The sequence below is a fragment of the Podospora pseudopauciseta genome, chromosome 3 (genome assembly GCF_035222475.1).
Source record: "Podospora pseudopauciseta strain CBS 411.78 chromosome 3, whole genome shotgun sequence".
Classification (NCBI taxonomy): Eukaryota; Fungi; Ascomycota; class Sordariomycetes; order Sordariales; family Podosporaceae; genus Podospora; species Podospora pseudopauciseta.
Genome location: NC_085893.1, coordinates 1,135,574 through 1,162,750, shown reverse-complemented (window position 1 = coordinate 1,162,750; position 27,177 = coordinate 1,135,574). Strand labels below are relative to the sequence as shown.

The 27,177-nt window shown below is 42.6% G+C and overlaps 5 protein-coding genes and 1 non-coding gene across 6 annotated transcripts; 3 read left to right on the top strand and 3 right to left on the bottom strand.

Annotated features, from left to right (window-relative positions):
• Nucleotides 1-5,218: 5,218 nt before the first annotated feature.
• On the bottom strand, nt 5,219-5,289 carry QC763_0050430. The gene has a single exon. It is a non-coding gene; the product is annotated as a tRNA-OTHER (tRNA).
• Nucleotides 5,290-5,331: 42 nt separating this feature from the next.
• QC763_303180 (uncharacterized protein) lies at nt 5,332-9,304 on the bottom strand (the record flags this gene model as incomplete). Its single annotated transcript, XM_062910771.1, has 9 exons — nt 5,332-5,756; nt 5,805-6,005; nt 6,282-6,406; nt 7,304-7,816; nt 7,870-8,105; nt 8,159-8,404; nt 8,465-8,811; nt 8,871-9,167; nt 9,262-9,304. The coding sequence occupies 9 exons, from the start codon at nt 9,302-9,304 to the stop codon at nt 5,332-5,334; spliced, it is 2,433 nt and encodes an 810-aa protein (XP_062766738.1).
• Nucleotides 9,305-10,703: 1,399 nt separating this feature from the next.
• Nucleotides 10,704-12,680, top strand: QC763_303170 (uncharacterized protein; the record flags this gene model as incomplete). Its single annotated transcript, XM_062910770.1, has 1 exon — nt 10,704-12,680. One exon carries the CDS (start codon nt 10,704-10,706, stop codon nt 12,678-12,680), a length of 1,977 nt encoding a protein of 658 aa, XP_062766737.1.
• Nucleotides 12,681-14,511: 1,831 nt separating this feature from the next.
• On the top strand, nt 14,512-16,943 carry GAL1 (galactokinase). The gene is made up of 2 exons (XM_062910769.1): nt 14,512-15,635; nt 15,689-16,943. The coding sequence occupies exons 1-2, from the start codon at nt 14,998-15,000 to the stop codon at nt 16,665-16,667; spliced, it is 1,617 nt and encodes a 538-aa protein (XP_062766736.1). The 5' UTR covers nt 14,512-14,997; the 3' UTR covers nt 16,668-16,943.
• Nucleotides 16,915-19,003, bottom strand: QC763_303150 (uncharacterized protein). Its single transcript, XM_062910768.1, has 3 exons — nt 18,849-19,003; nt 18,159-18,788; nt 16,915-18,097 (listed from the first exon to the last, which is right to left on the bottom strand). The coding sequence occupies exons 2-3, from the start codon at nt 18,738-18,740 to the stop codon at nt 16,961-16,963; spliced, it is 1,719 nt and encodes a 572-aa protein (XP_062766735.1). The 5' UTR covers nt 18,741-18,788; nt 18,849-19,003; the 3' UTR covers nt 16,915-16,960.
• On the top strand, nt 18,328-20,897 carry sgt2 (Small glutamine-rich tetratricopeptide repeat-containing protein 2). The gene is made up of 3 exons (XM_062910767.1): nt 18,328-19,396; nt 19,497-20,500; nt 20,559-20,897. Exons 1-3 carry the CDS (start codon nt 19,394-19,396, stop codon nt 20,632-20,634), a joined length of 1,083 nt encoding a protein of 360 aa, XP_062766734.1. The 5' UTR covers nt 18,328-19,393; the 3' UTR covers nt 20,635-20,897.
• The last annotated feature ends 6,280 nt before the right edge of the window (nt 20,898-27,177 follow it).

Below are 27,177 nucleotides of genomic sequence, written 5' to 3'. Positions count from 1 at the left end.
CGTATACCGTAAAAGAAAACGAAGGAATAAATCGTTATATAAAACCTATTTCCTATATAAAAAGTCTATAGGGAAATACTATTCCTAGATATTATAGTTGAAGGAAGAATAATATTAATTATATTTAATATAATAAATATAGAAACCTCTAAGGATATAATCCTAAGGTAATTATAATATAAAGACTATAACCTAAATATCGATTAAAGGGATAGTAGCTACTTAAAACCGAGAGAACCTCAGAAGTATCTAGCTAATAATAGGAAATTAAGAGTATATATAAAATAAAGTGTGGAATAAGCACCCTCCACGACACTACCGTAAAAAACCTAAGAAATAATGATATACTCTATTTATATAGACGGTAAAATCGAAGAAATAAGGTTAATAACGTTAATAGAGATATTGGAGGTTAATAAATACGTTTACTATAATAACGTGGAAAAAAGCGAGAAAAAGGCGGTATCGGTAGAATATCGAGGATACTTAGCCTTTACGGCTAAGTATTTAGAAGGGCTTTTAAAGTGAAGACTATAAAACTACGAAATTAAGTTAAAAAAAGGAGCTAAACTATAATTATTTCAAGTCTACTATATTAATAATAAGTAAAGTAAGGAGTTACGAAAATACTTAAATAAAAATTTAAAGAGAGAATATATTAAGAAGTCTATATTGCTAATAAGATATCCTATATTCTTTATATTAAAGAAAGATAGTAGCTTACGATTATATATAGATTACCGATAGCTAAATAATAAAATAGTAAAAAAATAATTACCTACTACCGTTAATATTTAGATTACGGAGTTAATTAGTAAGGGCGCGATACTTTATATATTTAAATATACTTATCGGGTACGCTTATATAAAGATTAAGGAAAGAAACGAATAGAAAATAGCGTTTTGTATACCCTATAGTTATTTCGAGTATTTCGTAATACTATTTAGGTTAACTAATACGCCTATAACGTTTTAATTTCTTATTAATTATATTATCCGGAAGTACCTTAATAAAATAATAATATATTATTTCGATAATATTTTATTTATTTATATACTTTAAAGGAATATAAATAATACGTACGAAAAATACTTAACGCGTTATATAGAGCTGGACTTTTAATTAATAAAGAAAAGAGCGAGTTTTACGTTTAGAAACTAATATATTTAAGATATTTAATATTACTAAATAAAATTCGTATAGAACTTAGGAAAATTACGGTAATTAAGGATTAACTTACGCCGTAATTATAGATATACGTTAACGAATTTTTAAGGTTTATAAATTTTTATCGGATATTTATTTAAAGCTATATAAATATTACGAAGCTATTTAATTATTTAATTAAAAAAGACGTAGAGTTCCGGTAGGGGTAAAAAAAAAAGTAGGCTTTTTAGGAGCTAAAAGAAATTATTTTATAGGATCTGGTATTTAAATTCTTAAACTTTAGTTAACTATTTGAAGTCGAGGTAAATATATTAAATTATACGATCGGTAGATAATTAGGATAGTAAAACGACAACGGAAAGCTATATTTAATAACTTTCTTTTCAAAGAAACTAAAAGGAGTACGTTAAAATTACTTATTAAAATACAGCTTTTGTTTGTGGATTTTACAGTGTATTTAAGCCCTATATATTACAGGGCCTCAGAGGCAAAACGATAGCTTGAATCAGCAGTGTTTAGGGACTGCAGTTACCGGAGCGGAAGCTCGGCCTCCGGAAGCAATCCGAGGTCCCGGGAAGCCGAGCGCTAAGGCCGGTGCCCTGCAGTAGTTAAACGGTAGCGGCAACGTGGCCTGTAACGTGGCCCCTAACTTTATATTTAGATAGCGTACTTAGCGGGCGTTTAGGCCTGGGAACGGAGTTATCCTCGGGGAGTAAGTAAGAGGCTAATGGCCTATAAAACCTCTGCCTTACACTCTATCTACTGTGGTATTTTTTAGTCTATAAAATTTAATTAATATACTGGTTTACCACATTTATTAGTGCTTTAGAAGCCTATATTACAGTGATTCTCTTTTATATATTATAGGGCGCTGCCTTTGTAATCCTCTTTCCTTTAGTGCCACGGCAACTGTCGAATGCTGCAATTAAAGTCTTCTTCGCTCTTAGTGTACTGCGCCGATAGCTACTTAAGCCTATATTTACAGGCCTTAATAGCACCTATTTTAACACTACTTAATCTATAATAAGAAGCTATTCGCTATTATTAAAGTGTTCGAGAAATAGAGGCTATATTTTAGCGGTATTAACTATAAAATATAAATCTATACGGATTATAAAAACCTATAATACTTTATTACTATAAAGGTCTTTCACGTACGGTAAATATAATAATTAAAATTTCTTTCGAAATTTAATTTCTAAATTAATTATAAAAATGGTTTAAAGAATACTAGTGTAGGCGTACTTAACCGGCGAACCGATTACTATAAAAATATGTTTAGGAAGTTACTACTATTATTTTAAGAAACGCTAGATAGTACCTTTAAGTATTTATTATAGCTGTAAATAGAATATTATATAATATATCGTAAAAAAGTTATTTTTAGTAAGTATTAAAGAAAGTTAGGTAACGATATTATAGAATAATATTAGTAGAAAGAGTTGGAGCTATAAGGTATTTAAAAAGATAGTTAGGGAAGATTATAATATAAAAATCCAGCGTATATAAGGCTAGGTAATAAAACGATATTAATAATAAAAATTTACGGATCGAAGTTCGGAGGATATATAGGTATCGCTAAAACTATAAAAAAGATTAAATAGTATTTTAATTTATTAAGAATTAAGGATAACGTTAAAGAAATTATTTAATTATATTATACGTATAAAAGAATAAAGGTTACGAAGTACAAACTTTATAGATTTCTAAAGCTATTACTAATAATAAAATAACTATAAAGTTTAATTACGATAAACTTTATTATTATATTACTAATGTTAAAAAATACGGTAACCGGTATTAAGTATAATAGTATATTAACGGTAGTCGATAGGCTTACAAAGTAAGTATACTTTTTACTTTATAAAAAGACCTAATTAGTAAAGCAGTTAGTAAATATAATACTACGGTATATTATATTAATATATATATAGCTAAAGGAGTTTATTACGGACCGTAATATTAAATTCGTATCGAAGTTTTAAAGAATATTAATAACGAGGCTTAGGGTAATAAATAAAGTGTTTTCGGCTTACTACCTTTAAACGGACGGTTAAACCGAACAGCTTAACTAAATTATAAAATAGTACTTACGGAATTATATTAATTCTAAGTAAGATAATTAGATTAATAATTATTTACGATATAGCTAATATATAATATATCGCTAATAGAAAGGACTAAAGCTATACCGTTTTTTATAAACTTTAAATATAAAGTAAACTTACAGTAGAGACTAAACGTAAAGGTATTTAGAGCTAAGGTTAAGGTAAATAAGCTATATATACTTTACAGTAAGTTTAAGTAAGAACTAAAGTTTATAAGGGAAAGGATACGGAAATACTATACTATTAAAAGGCTCGAGAGACTTTGCCTTAAGGGAAAAAATATAATATTCCTTTTTGTTAGCTGCGAAGTCTTAATAGGCCTATAATATAGAGCTTATATAGGGTTGCTATAAAAATACAGTAGTGCGTAAACGGAAGCGGGAAAATACGACGGTAGTGCCGAAGTATAACGAATCTCTATCTAGAACCTCTAAAAGGGATACTAGTTAAAGGCACTTCTAAATAATCCTAGTTCGGTACAGCTAAATAGTATATAATAATAGCTTATCTTAATCATAATAGTCTAATACTAACGATTGTAACTTATATTATATACTACGGAACTATCTATCTATACTAGCTAGTTCCTCCGTATATATAGACCCGTGGACTGTGGACCGTTATCTTATATACGGTCCTCGGTCCGCTCCGTATTAGCCGATATTGGACCGTGGACCGTAAGCCCCGCCGCGGTCCCCGGTCCCTATTTTATTAGTCCGTCTAATCTCCTGGACCGTAAGCCCCGCTCGATAGCGCGATTTAGTTTTAACTAGTCCTCGTAGCCCTACTGTCTTCTAGAACCGTAATACGAAGGAAAGTAAAGCACTATAATATAGTAAAATATAAGGAATAAAATAGCCTTTATTGCCTTTCGCCTTGGCCTATTAGCCTTAGGCCGTAACCTTAAACTTTATTTTTTAAAGAGAGAAAGAAAAGAATTATTCTATAGAAAAGAGGAGAGGTCTATATATAGGCCTTCGTAGGCCTACTGTAAGTCCTGTAGGTCCCGAAAGCCTCTATACCATTTAGGGTATTTAGTGGGCTTAGGTGGGTCTAGTATAGTCTTACGGAAATCCATAAAACTTTCGGTAGTAAAGGTGCCCTGTAAATCACACTATTATAGCAACTTACTACGTAAGCTTATAGCTACTTTAGAAGGTTCTAGCATCTATTAACTAAGCTTTGGGCTATAGTAGCTAAGAGGTTCCCTTACTGCTTACAGCAGTACTGCCTACTATAATATTAATTTGTAGGGTAGTAAGTAGGGCACTTAGTAGTACCTATACGTTAACACTTTTTATACGCAATTTATATACTAAAAGACTTAGTAAAAAGCTAGAGTATAGGAGAGTAGGGCCATTTAAGGTTAAGAAAAAAATATCGGAGACAGTATTCGAATTGGAGCTACCTAGTACGATACGTCTACGGTTATATACTTTTTATATTTTATTTCTGGAACCTACACTATACGCAAGTAAGGCTAATATATAGATAGTGGCGGAAGATAAAGAAAAAAAGTACGATATAGAAAAAATACTAGATTTACGGTTTAATAGAGGTTAATTAAAGTATTTAGTTAGTTAATTAAAGTACCTAGCTATAGATAATTCGTAAAAGCTAAAGGCAAATCTTAAATACCTAAATAAGTAAAAAGAGTTCCACCGACAATACCTAGACCGGCCAAACCCAAAATAGATCTAGAAAAGCCCTATCGGGTTTTTCTAAATCTAGAACCTCAGCAGGAATTAAACCTACGCCTTCGACGTGGTAGTCGACGTGCCACGTATTACACTATAAAGTTAGCAGGTACGAAGGAATCCAGGCCCAACTAGTACCGCACGCCTCCACCGCAGTAAGAAAAAAAGTCGAAGACGTACCACCGCAGGAAGCTAAAAATATATCTAAGCTTAGAAAGACTTGCCGGGTCTTTCTAAACTTAGAAGAACCTTGGCGGGAATCGAACCCGCGCCTTCGACGCAGTAGCCGACGTGCTACACACTACACTATAAGGTTGGAAGGTGTGAGGAGAGCGAGATACAAGTAGTGCCACGCGTCTCAGGCACCTTGGGAAGTGGGAGGCGCGCCATCGGCGGCATCTGGCGCGGCGAGGAAGGAAGGACCGGCCGTGCCCGGATCCAAGGAAAGGTCAGGCGGCCAGTTAAGGCCAGCGGGGGAGTTAGGGGCCATGCCAGGATCTGAGGGAGCGACCTCAACCGCCTCCCAATCCACCACTCCAAAGGTACCCATTGACTGAGCCCGACCAACAAGACACTGCTCTTGGGAAGGGTCTGTAGGAGACGATACGCCATCGGCCTCGTCCAGAGACTCCATGCCTCGACGGAAGAGCTCGGAACCCCAGTCACGCATCGACGCACGCTGCTTACGCAGGCGAGTCAAGGCACTTAACGTCTCGGCCAGCAAGTTCTCTTTTGCGGCTATCTCGTCATCAATCTTCTTCTGTTCCGACAAGTTCTTTATTACTACGGCTATTAGCAAAGGACGTACGGCTACGGCACCCGGGTACGTACGGGAGTCGGCCACGTTAGGACCGTTACACGGCTTGCCTGCTCGAACGCAGTTCGAGCAGCGGTTCGACCCCTCTTTCATGATACAGCGCCCTTGGGGCTTCGCGCGCCAGTAGCGGGAGCAAGGCATGATTTCGATACCGTCCTGTTCAATCGAATCAGAAAGAACTGTTCGTTCGCGAGTAGTATTGCGGTAACGTTTCTCTACGCGCCCCGACATGGTCAGTAACGCTGGAGCGGAAGGAAGGGAGGAGATACATACGTGGTAGAAGAAAAAGAAGAAGCGCCAGGGTATAAGGGATAGTAGTAGCGTATCTTTCGGGACGAAAGACAAGGAGGGGGGGCATCATGTCACAGACCAACCATATGGTAAGGCAGGATGGAGACTGCAGCCGGTTATGGTGGCCAATCAAGTGGAAGGAAACGACGGAACTGCAGGACAGTGGGGCGCTCACTCTTGGCAGAAGTGAGCCGGCTCACCTGGCTCACTGGTGAGCGTGGTGAGCCAGGACGGATCACCAGGCTCGCTGGTGAGCGTGGTGAGCCAGGACGGATCACCAGGCTCGCTGGTGAGCGTGGTGAGCCAGGACGGATCACCAGGCTCGCTGGTGAGCGTGGTGAGCCAGGTACGGAGGTACCTGGAGGATAGAGGTCTATATATACGGAGGAACTGGCTGGTGTAGATAGACAGTTCCGCAGTATGCAATTCAAGTTGTATTCACGGTATCTAGTGTTTACATTGAGACATCTTGTTGTGCACTGTTTAGCTGCACCGAACCAGGATTATTCAGAAGTGCGTTCGATCAGTATCCCTTTCAGAGGTTCTGGATAGGGTTCGTCACACGGGGGGTTGTCGGGGATGAATGCGTTCCTTGAACTATTCTATAGAGACTGCTTGGAATCACGGGGCTTTCTTTCGTCATATTTACAGACTTTCTTTATCCTCTTGCGCGAGATAAGTATCAACTAGAGTAAAGTCTCTAGTTAGGTAGGCAGGATAAAGTTACTAATGTTAGGTTATTAGTTGGGATAAGGTTATTCGTTAAGTAGGTGGAAGTAAATGATTCAGGATTCACCTACCTACCTTAGCAACCTGTCAGAGTAGGCAACTGTTTATTTTCAAGATGAATGAGGTGTGCGCTTCTTTTCCAGAGCTCCAGTCAGCGGGACCTAATATGATGCCGCCATCCCTTCAACAATTGTTCTCGAATTCTCACCAATATTGCATGCAGCACAAACTTTGAATTTCATGACCCGTGGCATGCACCTGTCAAGGCGGGGTATCAAATCGATATTTGATTGTGGGGGTCGCACCTACCTATATATAAAGGACAATCCACCATGAAGCCTCTGGCAGGTATGGCAAGCTATTGAATTTCTGTACTTACGTCCCCCTACTACCCCAGAACCTTTCCCAAAACCTCCTCCTCCTCTCCTCCCTACCTAACCTTTATAATCCAACCTCACCCCCTTCCCACCCCCGTGATCATCCCTCCTAGCACAAAGCCCCCTCCCCCCAATCCTCACCCAAATCCACCGCCCAATCACTTGTCCCCCCCATATTGAACCCCCTCACCCACCCCACCCTAGCCTCATAACTCCCCCTCGACATCCAACTCACCCACTGACCCTCCCCATACACCAAAATATCCCCATGCTCATCACTATACCGAAAAGCACTCGGATCACTCTTGATGATCTCCTCAATCTCCCAGTTGGACAGATACCCAGCTTCAGCTGTACACCTCCCCGGCTCAGCCCCCGATGCCGGACCGGTAAAATAACAATCCGGTCCCCAACACCCCGGTATGCTCATCTTCACCGTGCGTCCGTACAACGCCATGCCGATGATGATTTTGGACGAGGGGACGCCCGCCTTGGTGATCATGGCGAGGGAGGTGAGGGTTTCGGTCTTGTTGGTGTGGTGCCTGAGGCAGTTGCCGGTGGGACAACCCGGGGAGGACCAGGGGCTGTTGTAGTCCCATTGGCCGTGGAGGTCGTAGGTCATGTATACTCTAAGTAAGGGGTTATCAGTGGGGTTGAGGAACAGGGAGGGGCGGGGACAAACATGTAGTCAACCACATCGGCGATCTCATCTATGGGAAAGCCTTTCAGATACCAAAACGAGGAAGGGGCTGCGATGCTGATGCTGAGGTGGCTTGGCAGCAAAGAGCGGACAGTTTGGAGGAAGGAGAGGTAGTCCTGGCCGTCGGTGGGGTTGGCCGGGGGGATGTCGGGGAGGTCTGGGGCGGAGGGATATTCCCAGTCGAAGTCGACGCCGTCGAGGCCTTCGTTGATGATGAACTGTGGGCTGTTAGAGGAAAAGGACAAACGATGGGGTGGGGAGGGGGTCTCACATTGACGACATCCTGAGCAAAAGCGTATCGTTGAGCTGGAGTGACACCAGATCGGAAGATGGCATAGGTGTCGTGTGATGTTGAGAAGCTCCAACCGCCAAAACTTATGATACGTTTCACACCCGTCAGGGCCTTGAAATCGTTGTAAGGTCCCTGGAGATTGCTGACGTCGACTTGGAAGCCGGGGGTGATATCACCAAAGGCGAAGTGGACGTGGGTGTAGTAGTTGGTGTCGATTCTGTTCGCCTGTTGCGATCGAAGTTGATCAGCAGCTGTGACAGAGAAGTCCAAGAGAGGGCATTATACAGGCATGTGAAGACAAGGACGGTTTGCATTCCATGCCTCCCAGTAAGCAATCCGCTTAAACTCTGCAGGAGGAGTAGTGTCTCCGACGATGTCCATACCGCAACTGGCGATACAACCGTTTGATCCTGGTGTGGCCGTGCCGGGTCCACCTCCAGGGACTGGACTTGGGATGCAGAAGTTTTCGTCGATACCACATTGTCCCCAGACGTTGCAGCAAGCGTTGAGGGGACATGGGTTGAGGGTCGCAAGGTCGTTCATGTTGGCGGGCTTGAGGGTCCCGGGAACCTGGGGTCCGCAAATGGCGTTGGCAAATGGGGCTGGCATGGGCGGTGAACCTGTTGAAAGGCCTGTGGGTGACTTGTCAGCACCGAGGTTGATCGTCTTCTAGAAAGTTGAGATATCCCACAGATCTTGGCATCCAGCATGAGGTTGGCACAACCCGCCCAGCCCCATGTGTTCTGGTTGAAGTCATTGATTTGCTGCTGTGTAATGTAGTAAGCCGCTGCAATATCCCAACAATTGTCGTTGGCCTGAACAGTGTAGGTATGGCATGAACCGTCCGGGTTGGGCTGCGGGGAGAAGTCGGGCAAGTCTCCCTTGGAGCAGCAGACATGCTGATCGAGCTCTGAGCAGCATAAGTGCTGTCCGACTTGGAAATTCGAGCAGAATTCGGGGGCGGGATTGTAACCGGTGAGTTGTGACCCTGTGATTCCGCACTTTGTAGCCAGAGACCTAATAAACGGTTAGTAAGGCTGTACTGCTAAGAGATGGGATTGTGAGGTAAACGTGCCAGCAACTCTCTCCAGTCTCAACCTGAACGGTGGTACAGGTTTGGCCCATGTTGATTGTTCGCCTTTGTTGGGTGGCCTACAGTCAGAACAGATGCTTCACCACGAGAGAAGACATGGGGCTCTTATAGTCGGATCATCTCATGCTCGCGATGTTATCTCCCCTTGTTATTCCGTGGATGGCAACATTTGCGAGAATGATGAGTTCCTACCTCAAGACACGTCAGCCATTCCAATTTCCCTCGTTACTCTACCAGTTTGACACTAGCCTGCCCCAGGAGAGGAAGTTGGACGCAGGTGTTGAAAATGGACCACAGGGTAGCGGATATGTGTAGTCCTAGCCTGGCTGGTACAAGCGTCGTGATAAGTATCCCGGTCTTTGGAACCCCTCAACGGTCACCCCATGCCTAGCACCTGCATCCTGCCATCGTGCTGAGCACCAACGTATCACGCGTAAGTCGTACAAATTCGACAAGCGGCCCGTGATGACGCGCAGGTTTGAAGCGGTCACCACTCTGCCGAAATAGGAGGACACTTGCTAGCCTTGTGCCTTGTTCTGTACCAAAACTACAAACGTTAACCGACAGATATTATTTGATATTGAGAAGCACATGTTCGTTGTCACTGGCCTCGATCATCCTGTCAGCTCTGACCATCTCATCTATTCACCCCATGACCAAGATTCCAATAACAATAGTTGTTTGGGTAGTCGATTCTGAAGTCCAGCGCTTTGCTTCCATGCTTGGCCATCCTTTCATATGGTGGTTGGAACCTGGCTGTCAGCCTCTCGTGGGCTAGCGAGTTGTTGAACGCTAGTCGAAAGCGAAGGCTGCGCTGTATGTTGATGTTTCTGTAGGGAGGTTACATAGATTGTCGAATTCTACGACGTGAAAACATAGAATAGAGCTTGGCCGTTGACTAGCTTGTACTACTAGGGTTTGTCGTTGGTTCATGATGCGTTTCACCGTTAGTCAGGAAGTTTTCTGCCTGCAGGTACGCGATCACATTCACATCGGAAGTCACTAGTCTAGCTACCCGTTAGATCCATCATAGTCACCGGATGTTGAGCCCTCCTGATTATCTTCAAATCGATGAAGCATCATCCAGAGTGGGGAAAGAAAGGCGGGCCAACCTCGAACACACAATGGCGACTTTTGTACAATGATGCGATTTTCGTGCCATGATGCGATTTTTGTACAATGATGCGATTTCAAATCATCAGAGTGACTGCGTGTAGTTCTGCTGGGAGCTTGAAAAAGCACGGTGGTGGTAATGTTGATGGAAAAAGACGGCTTTGGACGAAATCTATGTAATTACACACATCACGTGTATCTAGCCGCCGAGCTGAGCTGCCCAAACTGTAATCATGATGCTGCCTGAAGCAGCCTCACTTCTTCTCACAATACCGCGACCTTTGGACTTTTTTCCGTCCAAATTGCTTCGTCCCAGCCATGTCTCAGCAACCCTGCCTTCTGGAGAGGCTCCCTTTACACATCGCCCAGTACCTCGCCAACTTCCTTCATCAAGACAGCATCCGCCCTTTTTCCTTGGCCAGCAAGTTCTGCTGTCAAGCAGTGGCACCACGCCGCTTCACCAGCATTAAGCTCACCGCGCGCGAGAGGGACAAGTTCGATCGTGATGTGGAAGAACTGAGAGCAACTCTCGCCGTCGACAATCACTCCCATCACGTCCGTCGAATCACGCTGAGGGGTTTTCTCCTCTTGGGAACTGATCATCTTGGCCCAAACGGTGTCGACGGAAGATTCCTCGCCAACGGTGGTTGGAACGAGTCGCCCGACAATGAAGGGGACAGTGAAACGGAGGACGTTTATGACTCGAGCTATTTCAGGCCTAATCTGCCCAAATACGACTCACAGCGCAAACAAGAGCTGAACGAGGCATGGCAACCCTTCGCCGACCTCATAGGCCAGCTATCTGGCCTGAGAGATCTTATCTACGCCTGCACCCACCAAATACCACGATGTATACTCGAGGCATTGCACCAACGCCATCCCCGGAGTCGCCTGCATATGCATACCTTCAGTCTGCGGAGTCTTTACTTGTCCGCAAGTAACGTTCAAGCTATAGACACCGATGAGTATGCTTTGCTCACATCTCCCTGTCTCTACAGCATCGACATGAAGTACGAGCCATATAGCGACGAAGCAGAGAAAAGCTTCAATACAGAGGCCCTCCACTGGTTGATAGTGAACTCGCCTTCTCTGAGGAAGTTCAAGCTTGACTACAGGTACGATACTATGGCGGTGCGGCACGGGGCTTATCAGCCAGAATCCTCTTGGGAGGACTTTCTAGAGCAAGCCGGTGCTGGCAAATCTGCCGACGGCAAGATTTCGAAGAAACCCGAAAAGCACCCATTGGAGTCGCTCACATTGCACTCATCCGGCTTTATTTACGAACTGCTCAATCATATTGCAGCCTGGAAACCTCTTCGATCCTTCACAGAACTGCGTCACCTCGAACTATCGCCATGCCTCTCTTTGGACGTCATATCCTTGATGTCGATGGCAGCAGAGGGCGAGATCCCTTCCCTCAGGAGCCTATCAGTCGACTGGGAAGACATGCACAACAACCTCGGCCAGTTGCTTTCAGTTCTACCTCATCTCGACACCCTCAAGCTGAGCGGCAATCTCGATGAGACGACCTTTCAAGGGATCCACGATGGCCCACGCCTGGCCTTGCGCAAACTTCAGATTTACCCTTTTGCGCCCCTGGATCATTCCAAGGTGCGACAGCTGATTCAGTGGTGTCCAAACCTGGAAGACGTCCGCTTACGTCTAGCGCGTGAGGCGGGACCGCATGAAACTGCCATCTACCGACTTCTTGGGCGGTTGCCACGGCTCCGACGGGTTGTGCTGCAGTTTGTCTGTCCAGAACCGCAATACCCTCCTCCCATCAGTGCGATCATGGATCTGTCATGGGACAAGTTTCGAGACGTTCGGAAGGCTTTAGTCGAGATTGCCGTCGATGAGACTTTGGCTCGTGCCATCTTTCGAAAGATTGCAGCAAGAAAGTGCCCATTGGAACGGCTCAAAATCAAATGCCTCCCGATCCAAGATTCCGCCAGGGCCCTCAGATCTTACCACGCCGTGTCATCATCCTACGACGCCAGTTGGGAAGATATCGTGGAGGTTGTCGGTGGTCGTACATGGATCTGCACAAGACAGGATGTAGAATCACCCGAGGTGGAGGTGCGTGAGGTTACCAAGGAGACTGGCAGCAGGGATAAAGCATTGGAATGTCTTAAGAAGACGGATGATCAAGAAGTCAAGGAGCTTTGGAAACAGGTATGGCCTCCACGTGAGGGGGGAAGTGATAAGTGGTGGGAGAATTGGTGGAGTTATCCTCTGTCTGACATTCTCGACGACAATAGCGAAGATGTGGTCGGGGGTGCGGGGCCTGACATTTAGATGATGATGCGACCACGAGATGCGCTGTGATCATACATGTAGAAACAAGTAATGGAACAAATGACTTTCATTTCGATAGGCCACAGAACTGACAAGCAAGTCCACTCTTCTGTGACATACACGCTAGACATGTCCATAATCAATTGATCAAAAGTTCAGGAGAGGTTGGCATCTTCATTCATCTCAACTCACGAACCTTATCGATGTCGCCGCTCCCACCGGAAACACCCTCCGCCTATCTAGCTCCCCCAATACGAATCATTAGCTCACCTCTATCACGACTCATTCACCACCAAACCAGCCACATCTCGTAATCCCGCCCTGGCGTCACAGCGTGGACCCCTAGAACCCCGTCTTTGTTGACGTCCCCCCGACGTCATCCCCCCAAAAACCCTCCCCGATCAGCCACCAGGATAAGATCCGCCCAACACGCGGCCCCGGCCCGTCCATAGATTTGAATAAGATTCCTGCTGCCTTGACAGCCCCATCATCAACTATATAGCCCCTCCTCCCGGAAGTTTCCCGTCTTACCTTTCCTCCCTCAACTTGAACCGTGATTTTCGTTTCTGCAATTTCCCATAGCAAAAATAATCCTCATCGTACATCAATCGAAAATCATACTTGGCTTGAGAAAGACAAAGAAAACCCCTACACACACCACCACCACCACCACCACCACGACGATGAGTGACTGCGGCTGCTCAACCTCGGGAACGTGCACCTGCCCCAAGGGCCAGTGCACATGCACCAACTGCCCTGTACGCATTCCAACCTACCTCCTTTCCTTTCCTCCATATGAAAGAAGAAACACCCGCTAATGCTTGTTTGTTGTTTTGGTGCGAAAAGCACCCCAAGGAAGACAAATAACCCTATTACCGACCGACCGATCATTTTTGTAGGTCGAGGGAGGGGGAGAGACGAAACAACTCGGCAAGCACATAACACTCTTGTGGTGCTGATGACGACCAGCAGAAATATCCGTACGGTGCCTGTGTGGCGTTTTGAGTTTGGGGTTTTGGACACGTCACGATGGGATGGGTGGTTTGAGATGAAAAACAGATCCGAAACCTGGGAGGATAGGTGACTAGGGGGGGGGGAGGGGGGGGGGAGGGAAGAGGAGAGGACAAGAGAGGAGAGGGAGGTTGAATGGTGATGGTGTACATGTGCGATGGGTTTTGAGTCTTGAGATTTGTGGTTGCTAGCATTTTGCTGTTTTTGCAATCGGAAATGTGGGAATCTGGAGTTGTAGCAACATTTGCTGATTTTGCTTTTTTGACCTGTCTAGGGGAAATATGATAGGATGGGGATTGGGAGTGGGTGTGGTGGTTTGGTAGGTGATTTTCATCAGATATGGTGGTGAGAAATGTCAAAAATAGATTGTTGTTGGTGTATGAGTATGTTTGTCAATGGTCATTTGTTTGGCTTAGTCTTACACCTATCAAAATCGCAAAATTAACTGTTTCTGTGATGCATATGAAGTATTTGGCATGGCTGGTAGATACAGCACCAAGTTCACATGACAAGGATCTTCTTTCCACCAGAGATGTCGATTATGGATTTGTGATGCTGAAAGTTCTTCTTGAACCCTGACACGCCTGAGGAAAAGCCTGTTCCTCGGAAATCAAGGTGCCACTTACACCAAGTCCGGGGCTAGCGGAGCCGGGGGTTGGAGTGTGGAGCCGCCGGGATCGGCCCCGTGGCTCCAGACTCCGGAGCAAACCCCGCCAGTTCTCCAAATCTTGGGGTTCCAAGGATCAAGCTTTTGGTTATGGGCGCAATAATGAACACAAACAGAGTAGTGTTTGAGATGTAGATAACAGCTACCTCGAACGAAGGCTTTGTCTTCTCGGCATCGAGACCTTTGCCTGAACATAATGACATGTAAAAGAAGGAGCACTGCATGAGCTCCGCTGCGGTCAAATACTCGGCGAGAAGCAGCTCGTGTGGGGAGACAGAGGGCATGACGACACCAAGGACAGGCGAGATGTGGAAGCACTTGCCTAATTTGCCTGCACAAACATCTCCTTGACAGCAGTTATTGGTCAATTCCACCGTTGAACAGGTTGAACAGGCGTGCAGCTGCCCGCCATCGTACTTCCCAAATTATACGGCCTCATGACCGTAGTGCGGGGCATTTTACTTCTTCTCATCGACTGAACGCGGGGCACATATCTTTCGCTCACCACAACCTCACCCTAATCATCCGCATCACCACGATACCCTCCGGTATATGAATACCTTCCTTTACGATCTACCGGTCCCAGAGCTCACCTTTACGACAAGATACCTGCCCTAGAACCGGAGGCTACCATCCAAAATGGCCGGCCCTGTCCCCGTCGCCAGCTCTCTGAGCGACATCTACACCGTTGATGCCATCGGCACTCAAGCAAAGAGATGGAACAACCTCCTCGCTCGCTTCCAGACCATCTACGGCCAGCCAGCCGAGTTCGTGGCTAGATCACCCGGCAGAGTGAACATCATCGGCGAGCACATCGACTACTCTCTCTACCCCGTCCTCCCCATGGCCATCACTGCCGACTCACTCCTTGCTGTATCAACCAACGTTGCCTCTACCAACACCAAGGAAGGCCACTACAAGATCAAGATCGCCAATGTTCAAGACGCCAAATTCCCCGCTCACGAGTTTGACATTCCCTATGAGGCCGTGGATATCGATGCTACTGTTCACGAGTGGACCAACTACTTCAAGTCTGGCCTCAGGGGTGCTTTGGAGCTGCTGCGCAAGAAGCACGGCAATGACTTCGAGCCAAAGAGCATGCAAATCTTGATGGATGGGACAGTTCCGGCGGGTGGTGGCTTGAGCTCCAGCGCTGCGTTTGTTAGCTCGAGTGCTCTGGCTGTCATGGTGGCCAATGGTGAGAAGACTGTGGACAAGACTGAGTTGACTGAGCTGGCTATTGTGAGCGAGCGGGCTGTTGGTGTCAACTCGGGCGGGTAAGTTCATCACCATCTTATACCATTCATGACCATCGCTGACATGTCTCCAGAATGGACCAATCCGCCTCCGTTTTCTCAGAACGCGGCTCAGCCCTCTTCGTCTCCTTCACTCCCTCCCTCAAAGCCCGCCCGGTCTCGTTCCCCAAGACTAACCCCGAACTCACCTTCCTCATCGCCCAATCCTTCGTCACAGCCGACAAGTTCGTCACTGGTCCCGTCCACTACAACCTCCGGGTGGTAGAATGCTCTCTCGCCGCTGCCTACCTCAACGCCGTTCTCAACCCCCCCGGAACTCAACTCCCATCTGATGCCAGCCCGCTCTCGGTCAGTCTTCACGGCTTTCACGAAACGTACTTTGCCCTCCAGGAGCACTCTTCTGGCGCTACAAAGTCCAAGTCGACCGAGTCCCAACTTGAAGAGTTGGTTGCTCTCACAGCAGAAAAGCTCGACAAGAGGGAGGGCTACACCCGCGAGGAGATCGCCGCCGTCCTTAACATCTCAGTCGATGAACTCGACAAGAAATTCACATCTCGCTTCCCCGTCCGGGCGGAGAAGTTCAAGTTGAGACAGAGAGCCCTCCACGTGTTTAGCGAAGCGTTAAGGGTGCTAAAGTTTATGTCCTTGCTTGAGCAGCAACCGACAAACACGGATGACACATCAGAGTACAATGCCCAATTAGGCGACCTGCTCAACCAAACCCAGGACTCGTGCCGGGATGTCTACGAGTGCAGCTGCAAGGAGATTGACGAGCTGTGTTCTATCGCGAGAAAGGCGGGGAGCTATGGGAGTAGACTGACGGGTGCTGGGTGGGGTGGTTGCTCGGTCCATCTCGTGCCTGCTGGCAAGGTCAAGGCTGTGAGGGAGGCGTGGGAGAGGGAGTATTACAGCAAGTTGGACTTGAGCGAGGAGCAGAAGGAGGCTGCGGTGGTGGTGAGTAAACCGGGGAGTGGGAGCGCGGTTTACTTGGTGGACGATAAGCCCGGGCCGGTGGTGGTGGATGATAGGGATAGGGGTAGTGAGGTGTATTGAGATGGTTGGGGCTTGGGATACCTAGAGAATTCATGAACTGAGAATTAGTTGAAACATTTTTTGTTCAATTGCCTTTGGGTTTCCATTTCACTTTCAGTGAACCTATTCTGGAAGCTGTCTTTTCTGTCTGTCCACCCTCTCGTAATTCTCTCAACAAAAATAGACCAATGCAGTTACGCTGTTCATAAGCCCAACCTAGGTAACCCCATCCTAACCGCCAAATCACCTAACTTTCCAGATAGTAATACACAATATAGTCTCATTACAAATGATCTACCCCCATTCTCCCCCTCCTAGTTATCCTTCCCCGCCGCCCGTCTCTCCACATTCTTCACCCTCCTATTCTGCTTCACCTGCACCCTCCTCCACTTGACATACAGCGTCCAGGCGTCCCTCAGCACCACATACAAACACCCCCCGACCAAACTCCTCCCCCACTGATGCTGCAGTATACTAGGCGCAAACACCCCGCCAGTCCCAGCAGCAGCAGGAATGGTCCTCCTCCTCCCACCACCACCCCAAATCGACGACCAGATTGAATCCCTTTGAAAGATCGACCTCGTAACCCACGACTTGGGTGCCAAGAACCGAATCGCCTCCCCCATGCCAAACGAAATCACCGGCATGAGAAGCGACGAGACTATCGAATTAATAAACAGCGACAAGAAATTCGTTTCCCCCTCCCCGTTCGGGCCGGGTGGTGGACGGGCAACTTCGTTGTTGTCGCGGTTGCGGTGGTTGCGGCGGTTGTTGTTCTGTGGCGGAGGAGCCGGTTGTTGTGCCGCTGCCGGCGGAGGTGCAGGAAGCCCAGCAGGAACAGCCACATCCATATGAATATTCCCCATTTCATCTTGATCGTCATCATTGTGATGGTGGTGGTGATGATCATGATCATGGTCATGCCCGTCATCTCCGAGATTGAGCTGCACCTCAAAGACGATTTCATCGGCTCTGCCCATTACATCGTCGTCATCAAGATCAGCATCTGCTTGGTCGTCGTCATCCCCAAAGAGGCCCACCACCGCGCGGCCGAGATTGATTACCGCGTCCCACATGCCTTCTTCTCCGTTTTCGCCTTCTCTTTGGTTGTTGTTGTTGTTGTTGTTGTTGTTGTTGTTGTTGTTGTTGTTTCCTGCGCCGTTTTGTGGTGGTGGTTGTTGTTGTTCGCCAGGTTGCCGTTGTTGCTGCTGGCCATTAGCTGCGACAGCTTGGATAGGTGGTGGTTGCTGTTGCTGCTGTGCCTCGTTCGGCGGCTCTTCATCCATGGGCCTGCCACGGAGGGCTCGGTTGAGCCGCTTTTCTAGCTTGCCAAAGAGCTCGTAGTAGAAAAACGTGTAAGCGAATTGGACGCTCGGCATCAAAGCCACGGCCCATACTGGTGATGGGGGCCAGGTGAGAGGTTGATTTCGGCCGATTAGGAACGTGCTGTACTGTAGAGGATGTTAGCAGATAATTTGAGGTGGTGAGAATTGACATGAGGGGGGAACTTACCAGTGCACTAACTGGTAACACCACCAAGTTGCCCAAGGAAGCCAACCACCTTGAAAGCACCAACCCCGGCCCGATCAAGGAGCATGTAATTACCGTAGGTATTACCCCCATCTTGTCAACCATGGACACGACAGCCCTCCGCCCGGCGAATACTGTGATCGCAGCAAAGCCATAGCTAGCGGCGCCAACAACGCTGCATTCGCTGACTATGAGGACAAGAAGGCCTGGGGATATTCGGCTGAACTTCCGGTTGAAGCGGTTGCGCAAGGCGACGATGGCATCGTAGGGTTCTTCGACTGTGATGGGGGATTTGCAAGCTGGGCATTGGAGACCGTTCTTTGACCGCCGGTTGGAAACTTCCATCTCTGCTACCCATTGTAACATGCAGTCTTGGTGGGCTTCGAGGGTACATGGGCATGGATGGACCCAGGTCGCGTCGGGGGTGTCGTTCTCGTTCTGGAGGCAGATGAAGCAGACGTGCTGGTCGTTCTCGGCGTAAGGTGCTGGTACGATGGAGGGGTGAACTGAGGTGGAGGGTGTGAGCGACCCGGTTGGGCTGCTTGCGCCTGATGGCGTCGCCATTGTTGGTGTAGGTAGGTATGAGTGATGGAACAGGAGGATCGGCTGTCGCTGTTGGGACAGTCAGTCAGCAGAGAAGAAACATGTGATAATGTAACCAAAAAGTTATACTCAAAGAGTTCACGCGACTGTGGTTGCCCCGGTTATATCGCCACTTCGACTCTTATGAATAGTGATCAATTCTGGGCAACGGTGTTGGTGAGTTCAACGCCTGGAAGTTTAGAAGTCGGCGGCGCGAGTTGAGAGCTCCCAGACCAGGGGTTTGCAGTTGACATCAGCGAGCCCCACTATTTGATTTGCGCCCAAACGGCACCTCTCCCGTTTGGTACTAGTACCGGAGCGCTACATAATAGCTGCTACAGTTTCTTGCAGTTGCCCGCCATTAGCCGGATATTTTCTGTAGACCTCAAGGTTCCAGACCCACGCATATTCCACCTCCAACCTTAACCCCTCCATCGACTTGTGTGGAATCCAGCCGACGCATCTGGCTCTTGGGTTGAAACCGAGCCCCGCCAACAAACTTAACTAGCTGACTACCAATTTCCATCTACTTTCCTCTTTGCTTTTGGGTTTCTGCCCGGATATATCAAATCATCGTCCTTTCACCTCAAGATACCCAATCCGCCGCCAGCAGGAAATCTGCTTTCCTTTTCATAATGGTATTCATCACCTTTCCTTGCGCGGGGTAGCAGCCGCAACTTCGCCTTCTACCCCTATCCTCATATATGAATATATGGGAATCTAACTATCCCACCACAGGCAGCCCAAAACTCCAAGCAGCGCCTCGCCCTCGCAGTCTGCGACTTCCTGTCCTCCTCCCTCAAAGACGGCACCCTCCGCGAGGAAGACTCCGACAACATCGACATCGCCATCAACTGCATCACCGAGGCGTTCTCGGTCGATTTCTCCGACAAGGCCGCTGTCTCTTCAGCCATCGGCTCCCAAAACCTCCTCCAGATATACTCCGTCTACGAGAAGTTGAAGAATGTCACCGCCCCCGCCTCCTCTCAGTCTGCAGGTTCTTCCAGCGCCCCACCACCATCAACCGCCGTGACGGAAGAGCAGAAGAAGCAGGCCGAGTCCTTGAAGTCCAAGGGCAACGCGGCAATGGCCCAAAAGGATTACCCTACCGCCATTAACTATTACACACAGGCCTTGTCGGTCCACCCCGGCAACGCCATTTTCCTATCCAACCGCGCCGCCGCCTACTCCGCGGCCAAGGACCACGAGTCCGCCAAGGCGGATGCCGAAGCTGCCGTTGCTATTGAGCCAACATACACCAAAGCCTGGTCTCGTCTCGGTCTAGCCCGTTTCGCTCTGGGTGACGCCAAGGGCTCGATGGAGGCCTACCAGAAGGGCATCGAGTACGAGGGTAACGGTGGCAGCGACGCCATGAAGAAGGGGTACGAGACAGCCAAGAGGAGGGTAGCGGAGATTGAGGCCGAGGAGTCAGCTAGTGCCACTGCTCGAAGCGCCTCTCCCTCTGCAGGAGGCGGCGGTACTCCCAGTCTGGCAGACCTGGCTGGTATGCTTGGCGGCGGTGGCAGAGGGGGCGGTGGCGGCGGTCCAGGTGGATTGGATTTTGGCGCCATCATGAACAACCCCATGTTTGCGAGCATGGCACAGAACCTGATGAGCAACCCGGACATGATGGCCAACTTGATGAATAACCCTAGGTTGAGGGATATGGCCAACTCGTTTGGTAGCGGGGGTGGGCTGCCGGATATTGGGAGTTTGATGTCTGATCCTTCTATTGCTGAGATGTGAGTTTTGTTCATGAAACTTGTTGATTGAACATATCACTGATGAAGATGAAAACAGGGCCAGAAATATGATGGGCGGTGCTGGTGGTGCTGGTGCTGGTGCTGGTGCTGGTCGGGGCAGTGGTGCTCCTTGAGCTGTGTATAATCACTATACCTAATCACCAGTCTTGCTTCGTTTGTCAATTCGTAATAATAAATGGACATGTCCCGATTCTTTTTGGTCCGCTATTATGTGGAAGAATACCTAGATATGTCGTGCTGTTTTTTTATGAGGAGGGAGCGTTGGAAGCAAGGTCGATGACAATTGTCTCTTGTTTGAGCGAGGCAGTAGACTTTACGATTTCAAATGAATTTTGAAGATTTACATTGAGATATGAACAACGGACGAATTGAGAAGAGGAGGATTTTGCGAGCTGAAACATTGAATATATATTCAAGTCAAGTCGCTGGTCACTGCTCAGCCATAACGATGCCGTCATATATCTTTTGAGGGAATGATAAATGCGGCTTTCAATCGGATAAATTACCTAAGTATTATTGCGGCTTTGAACCAATATGGCAAAACGCTTCAAGTAGCTAACTGATGAATTACTCAGATACCTAACGTATATTATAAGCGAGCGACTAATATAAGCGAGCGACTAGTATAAGCGAGCAACTACTTTTTTCACGCAATGCCTAACCTGACCCTCAAAACCTAATTTTCTCAATAATCCAAAATGTCATCTACTTTAAAGGAAGCCCATATAATCTTAGCCTTTAAGGCTCTTCAAAATGATAAAAATCTAAGTATATTAGCGGCAGCTAAGATGTATAACGTCCATCGCAGTACGCTCAGATACCGACGTGCTAGCCGGCCTGCACGACGCGATACTATGCCTAAATCGAAGAAGCTTACTTAACCCAAAGAGAATACTATTATTTAATATTTTATTAAGCTATATACGCGAGCTTTTCTACCAAGATTGCGTAGTGTAAAAGATATGGCTAACTAACTGCTATACGTACGCGACGCGCCCCCTATTAGTAAGCTTTAGGTATATAACTTTATTAAACGCTAATTAAAGCTCCGTACGCGATTTACGCGTAAATATAATTACTAAAGGATTAAATGTAAAAATTTAAAGATTATTAGCAAGTAGTTTACGCTTATATAGAATACTAAGGCTAAGTAAAGTATCGTAAATAACGATATTTATAATTTCGACGAAACTAAATTTATAATAGGTACTATCTTTATAGGTATAGTAGTTACGATCTTAAACGGCTTTAATAAAGCGAAACTAACTTAGTTTTATAATTACGAATAAATAACGGTAATTTAGGAAATTAATACCTTTAGCTAGACTATCCTTCCTTTTACTATTTTAACTATATAATATTATTTTACTAACTAATATACCGAGTATAACCTACTGTTTATTTAGCGTATTATAATTACCGATAATAGTTAGATTGCTAATCCGGTAAGCTTAAATTAAATTAAGTATTTCGATTATTATATAGTATTAAAATACAGCTTTTATTTGTGGATTTTACAGTATATTTAAGCCCTGTATTGGTTTGGGGTGCGGCTACAGGTCTGAGGGTTTAAGTAAAGAAGTGGGGCTCTCGGAGGATTCGGAGGTTCAGGGGTCATATATATAAGCGGTCTGCTTCGGACATTTTGTTTTAAAAAGATAATCGACTTTTATTTCTTTGTATTTTTATGTTTTACACGCGTGTAGGCAATTCTGGCCCTCTAATTAGGCCGATTAGGTACTTATTATATAGTCTGCGAGCCTATAAAGTCTTTTTTTTATCCTACGTGGAGTGCGGCTTACGAGCGAGCTACTATTACGGAGGTGCGCTTATTTATATACCCTATTAAAGGTATATTTATAGTATTATAGTTAGTTTATATATTTTTTTACTATTTTAAATAGAGGTCGTGCCCGGGTTAAATAAAGCTTAAGGTTTAAACTAAACTTAAAAGTCCTAGGTACTAAAGAAAGTATAAAGCTACGAACGATAATAAGTATTAATAACTTTACTAAATCCCGCGAGATTCGATAAAAATAATTTATATTTATTTAATTAAACGTATATTTTTTATTATAGGTTAAATACCGAGCTTTTTACCTATATATAGAAAGTTAAGTATATAATTTAAGTAAAACCTAATAATAAACTAAGAGCACTAATCGAGATTAGCTCGTTAACGGATTTTATTTCGGCGATAATTATTAAAGTTCTTTCTTATTTTTAGCTAAGAGAAATCCTTTTAACGTATTATTTAGCGGTAATAAGTAATCGAGGGGGTTTCCGGGTTAATTTAACTTAGGATAACAAGGACTTAAAAGTAAAGAAAGAAAAATACTTTTCTTTTAATCTAAGTAAAAGTAATTTATTCTTATTTACTAAAGTTATAAAGGATAACCGTTTTTCTATTTCTAATAATATATATAAGGAAAAAGTTATATTATTAACATAAACGTAATAGTAATTATTAACTATCGATATATTTAATAATATTTTACCTATCGCTTTAGTTAGCTTTTTTAATAATAATTAAATATATTAAACTCTTACGGCTCGTTCCGTAATAAAAACGATTAATTTAGTAACTAAATTTCTAAAATTATCGCTATTCGTCCTTTCCTTAATTACGGACTATACTCGCTATAAAGATATTAAAACCCTTTACCTTCTTTTTAATTAAGGTAGCTTAGTTATAAATCCTAATACTTTTAATATATTAAGTAAACCTCGTACTAACCTAAATCCTATTATTAGGAACTATATAGTAGCTCCTACTCGGTATATTAAATATCCCGCTCCTTTTCCTAAATTCGCGTATTAATTTTAGTAACCTAAATACTTTTATTTTATAGGAACTTACTCCGACTACCGCTATTTTTAAAAGTCTCTTACGTTTAATCGGCTAACCCCTTATCCTATAATACTTATATACTTTCTTTAACGTAAATTTTTTAATCCGAAGAAAATTAATTTTAAAAGTAACTTTAAAGGTAAGTATTTTACGGAATATTTAAAGTATTTTAAAAATGTTTATAAAAAGTATTAGGTTATGGAATTTACTTTTCGCGTTTATAAATTTAAATTTTAATATAACTTTAACGTAAAAAAATAAATCGATAAATATATAGACCTACCTATATTTATTAATACTTAGCCTATCTTAATTACCTACTTTAAACGCCTCTTTAAAATATATAACCTCCGGTAAAATAAAGATATTTATAGGGAGCTAAATAACTTCTACGTTAAAGTTATTCTTAAAGGAATAAACGAGTTAAGGAAAGTTATTTTTAATTATTTTAAGCTATTCTCTCGAGTACCGACTAAAGAGAAAAAGGTAGTAAAAGCTAAAGTTACTAACCGCTTTTAAATAAAATTCTTTAAGTCTATAAAGATAATCCTTATTAACTAAAAAAGATTTAAACGTCGTTTAAAATCTATAAATTTTATTATTTAAAGTAATTAAATTAATAATATAATCGAAAATAGGTATAACGTAAAAGGAAAAATCTATAAGAAGGATAAATTAATTATTATACCTTCCCTTACTACTTTTAATTAAGCGGCGGAAATACTCGATTAATATATAGCGGTTAACGCTATAATAAATAGAGAAATAATATTATAGTATTTAAGGGCAAATATCTATAACGGCTTTTCTATATCGGAAAATAGTAAATCTAAAGTAATAAGGATCCGTATTTAATATTTAAAAAACTAAATATTTTATTCTCCGGATTTCGGTATTAGCCTTAATAAAGAAATAAATTTATCCTTTAATACCTTCTCTATAATTAATATTAAAATTTAGTTCGGAAAATTAAAGGGGTAATACCGCGATAATTCTTTATTATTAAAAAAGTATTTTTAGTATAGTAAATCTAACTATTACGTTAAATCGACGAAATATTTAAAGAAAAAGTATAATAAAGTATAAAGACTATACTATATTAAAGAAAGTAAAGTATATATCGGTAAAAAAAAGTAATTAAATAATAAAAAAGTGTAGCTTAATTAAGAAAATATAAGGAAGGCGTAGCGTAAAGGGAAGGTTAGCGATTTAATTTACGCGGTAATTTCGCTAAAACTAAAATTAAATAGGGCTTATAAAGCTTATATAAAATAGGTTAAGTATTAAGAAGCTTATAAGGGTAAGGGATATAGGTCTAAAGTCTCTTTAATTAAAGGAAAGGAATAAATAGTTATTTAGATAGTTAAGGCTATAGATATCCGGTTAAATAAAATTTATAAATACTTTAAACCCTATAAACTATTTAATAAGAATTTAATTAGTAATTATATTATTAAGAATACCTTATAACGCTATTTAAAAGAAAAGTAATTATTTAAAAGTATTTTAAAGCGCTCCGATAAGGTCTTAATAGTCGTTTATAATTAAAAGGTAAAAGTAGGAATAAACGTATAGAGAGTAAAGAAAGTAAGGATCGAGGATATACCGGAAAAAAATACGGATAACCTAGCTTTAGTTAAAAATCCGAAAGTAATACTTATTTCTGCGTAAAAGAAGCCGAAAGTAATTAAGGAGGGAGTTTCGTCCGATTAGGGAAATAGAGTCCGGAGTAGCTTAAAGTTATTTAATAGTAAGGTAGAGGACTTTAGAGATTATATTACCGAGAAAGTTAAAAAGTATATTTATAGTTAAACTAAGTTTATATTAAAAGAATATTATAGGGTTTTATTTATATTTATTTACTAGTTAATAGATTATATAAAGAATATAGTTAAGGATATTAAAGTAATTAAATAGCGTAGATTTTTTAGGAGTATCCTGGATAGAAAGAAAGAAGTTTTATAGAAAGGAAAGGCCTTACCGTTAACGGTCCGGACGAATTTTTAAATAGTTAAATATAGCAAGACTTTTTTATTTAATTAAAGGAAAATAATTCTTACTTTATATAGTATTATAATGGATAGTAAGTATAGTGTAGTTAAGGGAGGTATTTAAAAAAGAATTATCGAGGGTAAGGTTTAACCGGGTAATAGCCTAAAAAAGCGATTACGGACTTTACTATTTATACCTATTAACCGGTTTTCCAGTAGTAAACGAAATCTCCTAAAAGCCGTTATTCGTATTTATAACGTCCTATTACTATACTATAATTTCGTTTTATTAACCTTAAAGAAAGTATTAATAATATTAAATATAGGCTCTAAGTATAATTTAATTAGTAAGGCTATAGCTAAAAGGTTTTATTTACCGATAGTATTAATTAATTTATAGTCTAAAGGCCTTTATAGAGATCCGGTTATATTTATAAGTAAGATTTAAATTTTAATAATATTAATTAAAGTTTTAATTTTATATTATTTTTTTATTATTAATAATATTAAAGCTTTAAGTTTCTAAACTTATTATTAAAGATCCCGTTCTTTACGGATATAAGCCTTACTTTTAATTTTATAAAAAGCTATATAATTAACGTAAATATATTATATAGGGGAAAACTAATTAAAGCTTATATAGTAAAGAAGGAAGTAATTAATAAAATAAAAGTAAAATATAATAGTAAAGATTAAAGTAATACTTTTTTCGCTAACTAATCTTTATAAGTATTTAAGGGATTAGTTAATAATAAAGTATCTATCTTTAAATAGGTAATAGAGAAGCTAGAAAAAGGGAATAAAGTAATTAAAGGATTAAATAAGGGAGCTAAGCGTTTTTTACTTAATTTTATTTTAAAAGAATTAAATTTATTATTATTAAATTATTATTTAGCGTCTAATATTATTTCCTATAAAAATAAAGAAAAGGAGAATATTAAGAGTAAAGGAAGAAAGAATATTAATAATTAAAGGGAAAAAAAAAGAGGACGTTAAAAGGAAAAGTCTTTATTTTAGTCTAGAAAAATAGAAATTATAATAAAAACTTTAACTCTAAATAAAATCTTTAAAAAAAAATAACTATTACTGTCGACCTTTATAATAAGTTTATATTTAATATTATTAATACTATTGTCGCTACCGCTATTAAAAATATCGTTACCGTTTAATTAAACGATTAATATAATAACCCTATTTAAGCCTAATATTATATTTATATATTTAAGGATATTTAATTAGTCCTTTATTTAACTAGATTAACGTAATCTCTTTACTATATAGTTATATAAACGTCGCTTACCTTTATCCCCGCTTCTTTTTAAAAAGAAAAATAATATTAAGACTAACTTAATTATTATTTTTAAATAAACTTAATTAACGTTTATAGAAACTATTATTATTATAATAATATATAAAAAGGTAAATAAAAAAGTAAAGTTAATTAATAACGTTAAAATGGTAAGAAAACACACAAACCAACCACAACACCACAAATATATCCTCAACAGGGTATATAAATAAACGCACCTGCGTGACAGTGGCTCGCTCGCAGGCCGCACTCCACGTAGGACAAAGAAAAGACTCTATAGGCTCGCAGACCACATAATAAGCACCTGATCGGCCTGATCAGAGGGCCAGAATTGCCTCCACGCGTGCAAGGCACAAAAATATAAAGAAATAAAAGTCGATGTCCTGTCTAAAAACAGAATGTCCGAAGCAGACCGCTTATATACATAACCCCTGAACCTCCGAATCCTCCGAGAGCCCCACTTCCTTACTTAAACCCTTAGGCTTATGGCCGCACCTTAAACTAA

Bases quoted from the DNA above. Each gene is read 5' to 3' on its own strand.
- QC763_303150 (XM_062910768.1), bottom strand. From the start codon at position 18,740: ATGGCGACGCCATCAGGCGCAAGCAGCCCAACCGGGTCGCTCACACCC. The intron at 18,098-18,158 runs GTAAGTTCCCCC...CATCCTCTACAG, and splicing joins TGTTACCAGTTAGTGCACTG to TACAGCACGTTCCTAATCGG.
- GAL1 (XM_062910769.1), top strand. From the start codon at position 14,998: ATGGCCGGCCCTGTCCCCGTCGCCAGCTCTCTGAGCGACATCTACACC. The intron at 15,636-15,688 runs GTAAGTTCATCA...ACATGTCTCCAG, and splicing joins GTTGGTGTCAACTCGGGCGG to AATGGACCAATCCGCCTCCG.
- sgt2 (XM_062910767.1), top strand. The intron at 20,501-20,558 runs GTGAGTTTTGTT...AGATGAAAACAG, and splicing joins GATCCTTCTATTGCTGAGAT to GGCCAGAAATATGATGGGCG.